This window comes from Oryzias latipes, chromosome 7 (assembly GCF_002234675.1).
Source record: "Oryzias latipes chromosome 7, ASM223467v1".
NCBI lineage: Eukaryota > Metazoa > Chordata > Actinopteri > Beloniformes > Adrianichthyidae > Oryzias > Oryzias latipes.
This window is the reverse complement of record NC_019865.2, coordinates 3,522,010-3,536,847: the sequence shown is the minus strand read 5'-3', so window position 1 is coordinate 3,536,847 and position 14,838 is coordinate 3,522,010. Positions and strand designations below refer to the sequence as shown.

The window sequence follows — 14,838 nt, the reverse complement described above, 5'->3', positions numbered from 1 at the left end:
ATTCTCACCTGCATGTTCTAGTTTAGCAGTGATTTTCATTTACATTTAGTTTTTTCCCCTCAATTATAGGCAGCTTCCTCTCAAAGAAGATGTCTCCCCACTTAAATAAGAGAATAATCCACAGCGCGTCTGACTCTTCTTGAGAAAACAAATATTAAAGTTTTGGTCAAAGATCCAGATTTAGACGTTCTTCTTTTGGAACTGGTTGATGCTGGAGTTTCCATCATCCGTTAAATGTATGCAGCTGATTGAAAACTTCCAGCTGAAATAAGGGAAGCATTGTAAGCAAATTTGATTGGAAGCAGATTTAGTCCACAGTTTTCTGCTCGGATTGAAAAAAAAAGAAAGAAAATTTGCCGGCTTCCATTTCCTGTTTCGTCTAAGGCTGTTTATCTTTGTATTGTTCTGCAGTGCAACATACTGTGTGTGTCTGTGTGTGTGTGTCTGTGTGTGTCTGTCTGTCCACTCACTCGCCAGGAAGAGTGGCGACCGCCAATCCCCGGTGACGCATGCTCACACGGCACAGTTTCCACGCATAGCAGAGTGCCGCACAATATGCAATTACACATCGTGAGGTTCGGTGTATCCATGGCAACCAAACTATTTCCATGGCAGTCCCAAACGCATCTGGGTACGTTGTTGCAGCTCTGTGGTAAACCCTGTTGTCACAGCAACCGTGGGTGTAGCAGTGGGCGGGCCGAGTAGAGAGGGATTATTCAAGGACACACATGAGAGAAGCGTGCAGGGTGTGCTGAGAGACACAGATGAAACTCATGTGTGACTGATCATAGTAGAAGGTGGAAGGTTTCACAACACACACACCCACAAACACACACACACACACACACACACACATACAAAGTGAGGTTTTGGCAAATCAGGAAAAGCTGCTGTTTAGAAGGAGAACAGAGAAGAGAGAAAATGAAATGAGAAACCAGTTATTTCTGGGCACGGGGGCTCAGGGATCTGAGTGGGAGCAGGTTTTTCCATGTTTGCTTTACCTCCCCGGCTTTTTGGAGTCTACTGTAAGGCGGCCGGTTGTTTGCCACATGTACGGATGGACAGACCTGTGGGCTGAAACAGGGAGAACTCGAAGGACCCATTCTCCTGCTGAGGCTGAGGCTCCTCCAATGCAAAAAGCAGGGCCACTAGCTTAGAAGCTACAGGTGGAAAATGATAATTTAACAATGTGCACTAACACACAGATGGATAATCAGAGCGGTTGTCTGCTTGCCTGGTTGTAAATCCCTGGATTTAATGCTACTGGCGCTTGTCTTTCTTGTTAAATTGTGTGAAATTTGCTTTTGTCTCAGATTTGAAGCTGCAAAAAGTTTCTGCCAACTTTTGCAATAACAAACACCTCTGCTCCATTTCCTGTAATTATTTTTTTAATTAAAAACCAACCCTGATTAACTTTTGATCTAATTCTAAAGGTTTCCAGGGGTCGTGCTTCCATGTTTGTGTACAGCATCTCTCTGCAGCATTTCCACACTTGAAGGCATTAAAGCCAGTCAGACGTGCTTTGCCTGCTCTGCTGATAGATCTCACCGGGAGGAGTTTCATTTAAATATTAGTCAAATTCTACTGATGACTTTTTCCAATGAAGCCAGCCGTTCTCCGCCTCTAACAGCTCTGTGTTGCCTAATTGAAACCTACCTGATGTCCTCACATCTGTCTGCGTTCTTTGAACAGAATCTGTTGAACAGGAATGTCAGACATGCATGAAATAAGCAGGGCGATAACGTTGCAACACCTGCGCGGCTGCCCTGTAATGAGCAGACAGGTAAAAGTGGGTCACTCTGTTTGTCGTTTGCTTTACTGTTACAGTGGGATTTTTCTGAAATTATCACTTTGACTGTTTGGTCCTTTATGAAAGCAGAAACAACACTAACCCACACACCGAAACCACATTTTAATTTAAAATCTGTTTGTTTCTGGCATTCTGTCACCAAGGCAACAACATTATCAGTATGTATCCCATTAAGTCACGTGTCAAAAGTGCGTGAAATGCTACTACCTGCAACTTCCTCTATCCTCCTCTCACCAGAGATGTTTGTTTGTTTACGCCTCATATAATGACATTTTATCATTCAGGCATAGAACTTTGAGAAATACTTTATGCAGCTAAAGTGTTCTAAGTATAACTCAGATGCACACCTAAACATGGGAAATGACTAACCTTGCATCTGAATATTGCACAGTATTTAGACATTTTAACCTTTTAAATCTCAAACCTAGTTTTGTGAGGATTGTGCACTTTTTTTTTTCCTGGGATGTTTTTTCAGTGATTTGGACTCGTCCCCCTGTCAAAGTCCAGGTTCATGACAATAATCATCCACAGAAGTTTTCATTTCTGTCCTGAGCTGATGAAAGTGCCTGCCTTTCAGTTCGTCACTCTTCCGTTGATCTCTGGGTTTTTTCATTTTCAGTTTTTTCTTAATTAAATGTTTTAGTTTCTGCCAGTTCCGCACAAGTTTAGATTATTTTAAAAATACATATAATAGAGTTTTTCATTATTATTCTCTATTGAGTTTTCTGCTATTCTGTTTTTTTAGCAATTTAGTATTTTCATTATTTCATTATGTCAAGCTTAGATCAACTTCCCTCTTTAATATTGTTCACCTTTAGTTTCAAATTGTTTAACAAAACTAAGGTACTCGTTTGCTAATTCCCAGCTAAATCAGAATTTCTGGACTATTTTGTATTATTATGGGCTGCACGGTGGTGTAGGAATCATAATTGGGTACAATAACTAAATCTCAGCTGTTATATTTTTCTGTTTTTGATTTCTGTGTTTTGTTTTTTGTCTGTATGTGAGAACTGGAGTGAGTGACCCCTCCCCCCTTGGTGTCCCAAACAGGACGTTTCCGCTGGATCCAGGAAGCCAAATTCCTGTAGACCTCTATAAAGAAATAACCAGCTGTTCCTCCTTCTATTGGTCAGGACAACGATTTTTCCTCTGATACATTTTTGGTTTAACATGTTCTTAATCATCCTCTTTTTCACGGTATTTTTCTGTTGTGCTAGTTATTCAAATTGACCAATCAGAAGACACAATAAAAGTGGGTGGAGCCTGCTGGCCCCCACGTCCAACATTCAAAACATTTGACAGATTTCGTGCAGCGAACTTTCACGTGGTAGGGGTGTGGCCGACGTCGGTATCACAAAAAAGAAAGGCAACTGAATTGACTTCATTTGGTTAGAAGAAAACCATTTTCTATGGACCACAACACACTGACTCACTCAGTCCAGTTTTGTAGAATCTGTTCGAGTCAGTTTATTATTTTACAAGCAGGAGTTCCTACCTAAACTATCAGTATCTGATAACTGGAGCTGTAATAAATCTTAAAAGTCCACCTTAATGGTTAAAACATTTCTTAGTTCTAGATAAAAGTTCCATTAACAGCTGTCAGAGTCGATAGACAGGAGGGTCAATGTCTTGGATCTACAGTCGTGAATGTCAATGATTAGTTTGTCAGATCCTATTTCTGATCCCTTGCAGGGCTTGTTGCCTCCACTCACATCCACCAAATGTTGCAGTAATCAGAGATATGAAGCATTCCCGGCTACACTCTTTTTAACTCCGAACAGATGTTTTTGCGCAATCCTGAAGGAACAGGATGAACATTTCTTACTCCAAAATTGCCCCAACCAGCCTCGTGCTGCAGGATAACATCTGTGTGAAATGATCTCAAAACGCGTTCCTTCGGGGTAAAAAAGGCGAAACAGGTAAGTGCAGTCAGACAGGGCGAGCCGCCTTTCAGTTGATGGTATGGACGTCTTGAGCGTAAAACAATGCAGTTGCGAAAACAGAGGGCTGGTTCAAAGTGCAGGCTGATTAGAGCGTATCCTGTCAGGAAGGGCTGCAGGACAACCTTAACACTCTGTGTGTTAAAGTAGAATTTTTTTTGAGTCTGCTGACATCACAACGTGAAGAACTGTTCAGGCTGCATTTTTTTTAGAGCCTTAGGATGAGTGATTATTAAGACTGAGTGGAACACACACTAATCCCTGCTACACCCACAGATATACACCTGAGTCACAGATGGACACACCTTACAGCACCTCTGACAGCTTAGAAACAGTTTGACCTCAGAGTGTAAAGGTCCACTGCTGTACACGCATCTGTTCAGTCAATTAGATAAAGTCAGCCGCCTGCGCTTCAGCAATACCCTGGAAGTCATCGATGAACGCTGACAAGAAAGAGGTGAATGAGAGGACACCGTCTCTGAACAAACCCAAACATGACAGCTCTGATCAGGCCCTCTGACAGGAGCACGAGCCCCCACCACACTGATTTGTACGGTATTGACTGATATTGGATGAGCATTTTTCTCCTGATCTCCCACAGACACAGGAAGCTCCTCATTACCTCCATGGGACTTTTTTGGAAGTTTAAGCATGTTTTCGGTTTTTGCAAAGAAAGGAGATGAAAGGAAAACGAATGAATGACTTTAAATAAGAAACATCAAAGTTTGTACACATGATATAGCTGAAAATTCGTTTCTGTAAACGTCTAACCATACAAGCTTTAGCAAGATACTTTTAAAGACCCACTCTAATAAAAATCAAGTTTTTAACTTGTTCTTGTAACATTTTTTCACATGATGGAGGATATTTATAAAAGAAAACTAAGATTGAAATTGCATTTCTAAGTATTTCTTGAGTCAAATCGTTGAAAAACTGCCTGTAGCAGTGACGTAGGTGCTACATCTCCCTGCTCCGCTCCATTCTGATGGATCTACTGGTGGCTCATCCTGTGGTCTAAGACTTTGGTATTTGTTGCGGGTCTTATGCAGGTTATGCCACTTTTTGCCGGCTCGTATGCACCTATAACAGCAGTTGGGACAAAGACTTAGCATAAGCAGACATGTTTTTTTTAATCCATGCATTAGAAGCAAAGGAAGTTCTTGAGGGATATTTTGATTTTCAATCAAACAGAAATAGAAATATTTATTGGTTCTAAATTTAAATTGTCATACTTTAAAAACTACACATGATTTTGTTTAAGTGTAAACAAGTGTAAGTGAGTTTTTAGCATGTGTTACACTTGTGTCATCTCCTTGTTTTTTTCCCCTGCACACCCCTCTGCAGATTAGCGTTTACTGGTACTGAACGCAATGGAAATGATAGTAAGAAGATAGAAAAGTCTGGACTTTAAAACTAACAGCAAATCTAATACTATTAACATAATTCAAGCCCACCTGCTACTTCAGTTTACTGTCTTGGTGTGAATTTCACAAAGCCAAACAGGAAGTCCACTTTGACACAGTTTTAATTGTCTTCCTTATCAGATTTCCTTCATGCGTTCAGAGCTTCACGACTTTGCGCTTGTTTGCCCACAAAATCTTTTTCTGGCTGTCTGACTCAGGGCTTCAGCAGCCCCAAAGGGGATGGGAATGCGCTTTATTTCTATTTGTTTCCATGACGACAAGGAGGCCAAGAGGCACTGGCAGGAGGAAAGTTGGGAAGAAGGGGGTATGGTGGAGGTGGTGGCGGCGGGGACGGTTTAATGCCAAAACTCATGACTCATGGCGAGGAGGGACGTTAGTGTGATGGGAGGCGAGAAACGCAGGGCGGGTATTGGTGGAGAGGAGGCTGGAGGTGAAGCAGTGACTCCAGAAGGTGAGAACCTCTGCAGAGATTATCTTTTAAATCTGAAAGTGTCAAATCTTCAGTTTCTGTATCAGTGATGACTCACCAAAGACAACAAAACATTGCATCAGAGTACAGCCATGCAATGGAGATGTTAGATCCAACTCAACCTCCTTTGGTTTCCCTGCACCGCAAATCCTGCGGCACAGTTTATCACTTCAGGAAACATATTTCTGCAGCAAAGAATTTGAGCCCTGAAGCAAAAGGTGACTAAACTCCTCCAGAGTTGTTCTTCAGCATCAGATCAAAGCCTCACTCAGATGAATATGGTGTTTTTGGTGCTTTTAACATGTTCTTGTAGCATTTATCTGATGATGGAGGCCATGTATAAAGGAAAACTGTGACGGTGTGGCACCGTCAGATGACGAGGGGGGGGCCACACCGTGTTTTATTTTTGGTGTATTTATTTATTTTATGTATAAAATTGATTCCTGTGATGCCACCTGGAGGATAATTAAGAGCCACGCCCAATGGGAGGGGCTCACTATTCAAAAGGGAGCATCACAGGGAGTAATGGAGGAGTGAGACAGAGGTGCCATGTGCTGGTGCGGCCCTGCGTGAAACAACTTGTGTCCTGAATAAAGACAGAACCTCCTCACCTTGGCTCCTCTGCATCCTTTCTCGGCGGGACCCCGCCACATATGGTGTCAGAAGTGGGATTGCAGAGGGGCCACAAAAAGGTGAGGACGCAGAGGCGGTGAGGAAGATCCCCAGGCACAGCTCCTCCGTCGAGGACTCCATCCTCTGAGGAAGAGGGGGTGGATCCGGGTGGCCTTGGCGGTGCTTCAGGCCTGGCCAGGGGCCCGGAGAGAACTACGGCGTCTGGTTCGGCGTCCATGAGCGGCGGGCTTCGCGGACAGCAAGGGCGGAGCGCCGGAGCGCGGAGACGGCCGGAGGCGGGATGGGCACACCGCCTGGTTCCACAGCCGCTTACGCAGGCGTTGGAGGCCTGCGCGGCAATGGACAGGGGGCGGACCCACGTCTACCGGCTCGTCCACGGAGTGCTCCGGGACAGGAGCAACATCTCGCCTGGAACTTGCTGTCGGCGGCTCCGTTCTGCGGAGGTGCCATCCGGAAGGGGACCAGCGGGGGCGTGTTGCCGTTCGAAGGGCCTTTGCCGGGGCTGGGACCGACCGGAGCGGCGCACCGAGGAGCAGAGCGGGAGGGTCGTCGCCATGGGGCCGCAACCGCGAGTGCATCCATACGGCGTCAGGACGTGGGTGGAGGAGCACGAGCCGGAGGAAGGACCCGCTGATGCCTGGCCTGCTGAACTGTCGGGTGGATCGGCGTGGTGCCTGCACTGTGGCGGACAGCTGGACTAGACCGCCGCACATCGTCGGTCCCTCAGAGGAGGGGGATGGTGTGACGGTGTGGCACCGTCAGATGACGAGGGGGGGGGCCACACCGTGTTTTATTTTTGGTGTATTTATTTATTTTATGTATAAAATTGATTCCTGTGATGCCACCTGGAGGATAATTAAGAGCCACGCCCAATGGGAGGGGCTCACTATTCAAAAGGGAGCATCACAGGGAGTAATGGAGGAGTGAGACAGAGGTGCCATGTGCTGGTGCGGCCCTGCGTGAAACAACTTGTGTCCTGAATAAAGACAGAACCTCCTCACCTTGGCTCCTCTGCATCCTTTCTCGGCGGGACCCCGCCACAAAAACTTAACATTGCATTTCTGAGAATGTCTTTCTTCGAATTGCTGTAAATCAGGAGCAGATGATAAAAGGTTTTTTATCGTATTTGTTGAAAATAGGCTGTTTGGGCCACAATCTCCCTGCTCTGCTCCATTCTGATGTGTCCACTTGTAGACAAATAGATCCATGAACGTCTTTGTTTTCCTTGTCTGAGCTGGCATTTGGCGCCAATCTTTGCGGATATTGGATATCGTTAAATAGGATATTGGTCGCTAGTGTTTGATTGGGGGTTTGAGGGGACTAAAGCTGAATCCAAATTCCTTCTCTACTTCTCTGTCTCCTCCCTATTGCTCCAATTATAGGGGCATTTGGAGCTGTAGTGGTGTCCCAACTTGTTTGTCGTAGCGACTCAAGGTTGGGTATCCCTCTGCCGGTAGGGTGTGTCGCATCGCGCAGGTGAAACGCATTTCTTCATGTGGGTGTGCTTTTAAGCACAGATGTTTACATTTGCATGTGATGACTGTTTAAAGTCATAAAAGCAATGTTGTTATGTCTTTTTCTGTAGTAGATGACCGGCGACTATTGATGATGTCATCAAACAGTAGGAATGTCGGTGTTGAAGACACTATTGTTCCAGGGCTGAATGTAACAGGAGAACGTGTAAACAGAAAACTCCCAGTAACAGGGAGGGGAAGGGGGGCGGGTTTGCTACACCTGAGCAGCTGAATAGTCCCATCCTCAACTCAGAGGTGAACTCCTGCCACTCTGCAGAAACTATGTCCTAGAAAACGACAGTTTTGGCTAAAACCAACCAAATCGTATTTAAAAGACACCTGAGAACGTTTGGAAAATAGATCTAATAGTTATGTTCTTTGGCAAAACAAGGAAAAAAATAATTTTCAATTTTTCTAAAGTCAAAAGTCTGTCAAAAACTGTGACGTTGTTTTCCAGAACCTTCATTTCCGTAAAGGAAACTACTCAAACAAAAACTCAGTAAGTCAAATCTTGAAGGTGAAAAAAAACAGTGAAGCTTTTGTTTTTGAAATGAAAAAAATATAGCTTTGTAGATGACTTTGATCAGAAGGGATATGGAAATATTACTGTTTGCATGTTTTTGGGCTGTGGGAGGAAACCCATACATGCTTGAGGATGCAACTGGGATTTGAACCATTTCTGAACCATCTGTGAGGTGAGTGTTAGGGTTGGTTTCGTGTGTGTTACAAATAAACCCAAATGAAAGCACAAAACTTTAGATAAGATCACAAATGAATGCAGGGGAGATGACTCCCCCCACTAAAACCAACCACTGTGAAACCAAAGCACAAAAAGGAACTTCCACGTCGTGTGTTAATTTCTGATAAGGCACACTTCATCTGCCATTAACCCTTACATAACATTCGATATAACCATAATAGGAATGTGGGAATGGTTGACAATAAACCTCCTTTGCTAAGGAAATCTAAAAGTTTCCTCAAAAAATTACACAGACCTGTTTGTGTCCCCCCTGGGGACCAAAAAACTAAAATGGTTACTATGGAGATAAAACCAACAAAAACGCAAGTACTTTGATTAAAAAAAATTTCATGAATTTGTCACATGAAGCTCTGACCAGGGTGGCAGTCGTGTGGAGAGTGAAGGGGTGTAGCAGCTTCTCAGCCGGTGAGGGAAGGTAAAAAGGGGTAAATGCGGGCGTGACGGGGCGTATAGCGCCAGTGGGCCATACAACATTGCTTACACCTTTAATTTGAACAGTTTTAGCTCAAATTTACCCCAAAGTGGCAATAATCTCCAATGTGAAAAACTTATATGATTTACAAATAATTAAATAGATCTGAGGTTGCAGTTCCCATTTTCACTTGTATTTCTAAAAAAAATAATCATGTTGGTTTGTTTGACTTTGTCAGTTTCAAACTGCATCCCAGAAAACACAAAATATCACCTTTATGTTTTTTTGTGTGTTATCTTTTTACACAGAAACAAAAACAGGAATATAAAAATTGATGGTGAGGAAAAAGATGCCTGCTGAAAGCAAACAAAGCTGCATTTCAACCCCCCACAGGCTCCACACAGCATATCTGACAGGTGAAGGACCAATCACACCTGGAGAGCATTAAAAAATGAGTGTCAAAGGCAGCAAACAGCCCCCACAGCCAACCGGCCCCTCCCCCTGTAGAAACTTTTGTAAAGTAAACAGACATCTCTCAAAGTTGATCTGATCTTCAGGTCCGTCATGCCGAGTCAGCTGAGGTAATTTTTTGCACCTGGGGGAGAAACTCAGAAGGAGTAAAGAACATCCCCCATTGCATTCCTCAAAGAGACGAGTTATGCTAACTCAGGGCCGTTTGGGAGGATATCTCCCCACCCACAGGGAGGTGCTTCCAGTGCAGAAACCCTCCCTCGCTGCTGCTTTAAAACTCCTCCGTCTGGTCGCCTCTGTCTACCCTCTGGTCTCTCCCCGGGCTGCCTGTCTGCCTGCGCTACCGAACGAGCCAGTTGCTCTGACCAACCCAGAAATCCTTCATTAGAAAGAAAAAAAAAGGCTTCAACATGTCTTACAGGTCAAATGTCACCACTTTCAGGAGTTCAAGTGCCCCAAGAAACTTCAGCAGCAGCTCCTATGCTGGACCAGGCGGTATTACCTCCCGCAAGAGCTACAGTGTGAGGAGTTCCTATGGAGGAGCAGCCATGCCGGCCTATGGTGGAATCAGCAGCAGCTCTGCCTTCGGCTTGAACTCTTCCATGGGGGGTTCGGGAGGCTACGGCATGGGCTTCGGCGGAGGCATCTCCCAGGTCCCCATCACCGCCGTCACCATCAACAAGAGCCTGCTGGCCCCCCTGAATCTGGAGATTGACCCCAACATCCAAATTGTCCGCACCCAAGAGAAGGAGCAGATCAAGACCCTCAACAACCGCTTCGCCTCCTTCATTGATAAGGTGAGTAGAAACTGATCATGTGTGCTTCAGGATCAGTGACGACGATGCCACAGCTGTCGCTCAGTTGTGTAATTTTGTAACTTCAAGCCATATGTTTGGCCGTTGTCCTCCAGAGCTGACTTCCTCATTTGTTCTGCATGCAGAAAGTTGATTTATTTCCTCCACTGTGCCTGGTTTCCCCCACCTCCCACAAACGCAGGCATCTTGGTGTTTGGCTCTTTATCTTTTGGCTCTATCAGCCCTTTTTTTCACGGTGATGAAAAACAGGCTGTAGAATAGGAGGGGGTGAGAAAGACAAAGAGCAAAAGAAAAAAAAGTGAAGGGTGTGTCAGAGCTTGTGATATGGGTTACCTTGGGAATGGTTCCTCCCTAGCAGAAGGGGTGTGGCTCTTTCTGGCCCCTCGCTTCATCTGTACAGATGGATGGACATGACTGCTTAGTGTCACCTTTATTAAACACTGGCTTTCTGAATAAGAAGTTTCTGCTTCCCCAAAAAGTCCCTTGGATCCTCCCTGAGGCCCTTCACCTCATGAAACCCAGCTGGACTGCACTGACTGCCAGGTTAATATTTAAAAAGGTCCTTGGGTGTCATGTTCTGTTCAGAGCCAGCTGACAGGCAGTGTGTCAGCGCCCCTCCCTGCACAATGATTACGTTAAAATCCGGCATTCTTGTATACAAAGCAGATAAACTATCTAGTGGTGGCACCAAAGTCACGTTGTCGTCGTTATTCACTCCACTTCAAAGGACGGCCTCTCCAACAAAAGAAGGACCAATGTCCACGAAGCGGCTTATCTGCTGCCTTATATCTCGTTTTTACTGTTCGCAACTATGCAAACGTGTCACCCTTCACTTTCTAACCTATCCCACAAGGTTAAATATTTACCTTTTTGCATTGCCATGGGGCTGCCACGCCCCCTTTTCTCCATGCCTGTGCAAAAACAGGAAGGGAAGCAGGAGAAGGGTTTATTCTATTCTTCCATCACTGCTTTTCCAGGCCTCTGCCTCCTGTCAGGATGTAAGTCTGCAGCGCCGGCCTTCCTGAGGCCTCGCTGTGGAAAAACACATCTCTCTATTTGATCGTCTAACCCAACTTTCGCCGTCTCTGCTGCATGTTTCTTCATAACCACAGGTCCGATTCCTGGAGCAGCAGAACAAAATGCTGGAAACCAAATGGGGCCTGCTGCAGGAGCAGACCACCACGCGCTCCAACATCGACGCCATGTTTGAGGCGTACATCGGCAACCTGCGCAGACAGCTGGACAGCCTGGGCAACGAGAAGATGAAGCTGGAGGCCGATCTGCTCAACATGCAGGGTCTGGTGGAGGACTTCAAGAACAAGTGAGTATGGGGCAGGGAAACCCGATCATAGAGTGTCCCCCTCCCCACATCTGTCCACTCGGTTGCATCATCCAAACTTCAGGAAATTACAACATCGGGGAATCATGTGATAAACACCCCATTGCATGACTGTAGGTGAAAATCACTCTGGTTGTCAGCAAGGGCGTCCACTGAGGTTCGGGTGGGGGCGATGACTACCAGATCAGAGACGGGCGCAACTGCACGGCTCTTATTGTCTGAGGACAAATGGAGTGTATCAACTGTAGAGTTCCTGCGGGAGAAACATCTATGACACCTCCCACACTTGGCCTCAAGTCAACACTGTCCAGGAGGAGATCAGGACTGCAGGGGTGGACTCTTTGCGCCACCTGGTGTTGCTTTGGTGCAACATATTTCTATAAAACATATTTTTCTTTCTCCTCAGGTATGAAGATGAGATCAACAAGCGCACAGAATGCGAGAATGACTTTGTCCTCATCAAGAAAGTGAGAAACTGTTTCAATGCAGCATGTCTTTAGACTAGGGTGATTCCAGTATTTGAATTCAGAAGAAGTAAACCAGCCATTTCTTGTAGGACGTGGATGAGGCCTACATGAATAAGGTGGAGCTGGAGGCCAAGCTGGAGAGCCTGACAGATGAGATCAACTTCCTCCGGTCGATCTACGAGGAGGTACAGCTTTTTTTGATTTCTCACGTCGTTTCCAATTCTCTTGATTGATCACCTCAGCGTGCCCCAAATGTTTGCAGCCTCTAATCTCAACATCTGTCTCACATCTTGACTCGACTCTTACTCCACCTCTGGAACTGCTTTAGCTGGTTTCCTCCAGAAGAGGGCGTGGCTAAGGTTGATCCCCCTTCTCATCTTTTGTTCTGACATATCCTCAGGAACTGCGTGAGCTCCAGAGCCAGATCAAGGACACTTCTGTTATTGTGGAGATGGACAACAGCCGCATATTGGACATGGACTCCATTGTGGCTGAGGTCAAGGCTCAGTATGAGGACATCGCCAACCGCAGCCGTTTGGAGGCAGAGTCCTGGTACAAGACCAAGGTGATGCACGCTTCTCCGCCCTCAGAAGCTCAGTGATATTTGTTACCTGGTTCTGTTTGTAACACCTGCTTCTGTTGACTTTTCTTAGTATGAAGAGATGCAGACATCTGCTAGCAGATATGGAAATGACCTGAAAGCCACCAGGACGGAGATCGCAGACCTCAACCGCATGATCCAGAGACTGACATCAGAGATAGACGCTGTCAAGGGACAGGTATGGAAAAGGTTTTCCACAGCTTGGAGCACCAGTTTGTTTGAGATGCCTTATTTATTAAAAAAAAAAATCTTCCCTAGCGCTCCAACCTGGAGGCCCAAATCGCAGAGGCGGAGGAGCGTGGTGAGCTGGCAGTGAAGGACGCCAAGGGCCGCATCAGGGACCTGGAAGACGCCCTGCAGAGAGCCAAGCAGGACATGGCCCGCCAGATCCGAGAATACCAGGACCTGATGAATGTCAAGCTGGCTCTCGACATTGAGATCGCCACCTACAGGAAGCTTCTGGAGGGAGAGGAGGACAGGCTGGCCAACGGCATCAAGGCCGTCAACATTTCCCAACAAAGCAGTGAGTCTCCTCGGAAACCTGAACTTCCACATCCAGTAGTGCTTTGTTTTTAGTTTTCTAACGCTGTCTTTGCTCCGCAGCAAGTTACAGCGGTTTCCCCAAGGACACGATGAGGGGCAACTACTCCACCAGCTTCTCCAGCAGCGGCTATGGCAGCGGCAGCGGCTATGGCAGCGGCTATGGTAGCGGCAGCGGCTACAGCGGCGGTGGCAACGGCAGCGGCTATGGCAGCAGCAGCTTCAGCAGCGGCAGCGCCGGGGGCTACAGCACCACTACTCAGAGCAAGAAGAGCGTGGTCATCAAAACAATCGAGACCAAGGACGGCAGAGTTGTGTCTGAGTCCTCTGAGCTCATTCAGGATTGAGGTCCCAACGTTTCCGGTGTAGCTGCCGTCTTGCTACAATTTCCTCCGCCTTCCTGGTAGTTTTGTACTCACAGTTCACACCCACCTCTACTTTTGTAATAAGCAATAAACACTGAAGTAAAAAGCTTGCCATCCACTCCCAGAGAAAACACACCAAGCAATAATCCAAACCCCACCAAAGACCTTAAAGGGACCAAAGACCCCATGTCCGTACTACATGACCCAACTGTCCGTACTAACACTAGTGACGTTCAACCTGGGCCAATTTGCAACAACAAATGAAAAACGTTTGTAAGAACCACACCCACACAGTTTACGCCGCTGCATTCCCACTCGGGAAGGGCTGAGGTGTTGCATCAGAGGAATGTGAATGTACTGAAAAGGAGCTGAAGTGTGGGTCAACTAATGTCTTCGGATTGCCTGCTGCAGTAGGTAGTGTATGTTTTTCCTGTGCGTGTTCTGTAACTGAAACGGTTTGACCCCTTAGGAGGCCAACTTTGTCCGACTGTTGTCCTGAGGTGCTGTTTTTGCTACCAAACTGAATAAAAACGTGTTTACCGAAAGAAAACGTCTGGCTTTTTTGACAAAAATAATGAACATGGAGAAAAACATGGCTTTGTAACAACATTCATTTTATAAAAATTCAAAAAGATGTTGACTGAAGTAAAGTAGAGATGTGAAAAGGCAAAAAAAATTAGACTTTTAATCATGATTATGTCATTTTTTGCCAAAATCAAAAAAACTGCATCCAGGAGTTCATTGGGAATTCATCTCTGAGTTGTGGGTGCCCATAAGACCAATCTGTTGCTCATATATTGCTAAATCTAATCTCTTGATATCAGTTTGAGCGTCATATATTCGTATTATTCTGTGATCATTTGCTTCTGAACTCTTGCTCTTAAGGGAGCCTTAGGAGCAAGAGTTAAGCTTAAATGAGAAAAGACATCACTGAGAAAAATGAGGTTTAGTTGAGATGACTGTTTGAGCAATACTTAAGAAGTGGGAGAGAAGAATCTGAGACGCTTATAAGACAAATCTGAGAAGAATGAGTCCAAAAAGAGATCTCATCATTGTCTGTCTGATGTCTCTTTCATGTCTGACTCATTTCTCTTGGTTGTCTTACCAAAGCCATTTATGAGAATGATATTTAAGATGTATTTGAGAAAGAAAAGAGAATGTACTTTTAAAATTAATTATCTATAGCGGTGGTCACCAATCCAGGGCCACTATCCTGCAGGGTTTAGATGTTTCTTTGCAGCCCAGATTTGAATCAACAGGTGATTAACCGCCTCCTGC

At 45.5% G+C, this 14,838-nt stretch overlaps 1 protein-coding gene across 1 annotated transcript; it reads left to right on the top strand.

Annotated features, from left to right (window-relative positions):
• Window positions 1–9,734: 9,734 nt before the first annotated feature.
• LOC101168366 (keratin, type II cytoskeletal 8) lies at window positions 9,735–14,110 on the top strand. The gene is made up of 8 exons (XM_004070277.3): window positions 9,735–10,230; window positions 11,361–11,569; window positions 11,994–12,054; window positions 12,144–12,239; window positions 12,455–12,619; window positions 12,708–12,833; window positions 12,914–13,178; window positions 13,259–14,110. Exons 1-8 carry the CDS (start codon window positions 9,844–9,846, stop codon window positions 13,540–13,542), a joined length of 1,593 nt encoding a protein of 530 aa, XP_004070325.2. The 5' UTR covers window positions 9,735–9,843; the 3' UTR covers window positions 13,543–14,110.
• Window positions 14,111–14,838: the final 728 nt, after the last annotated feature.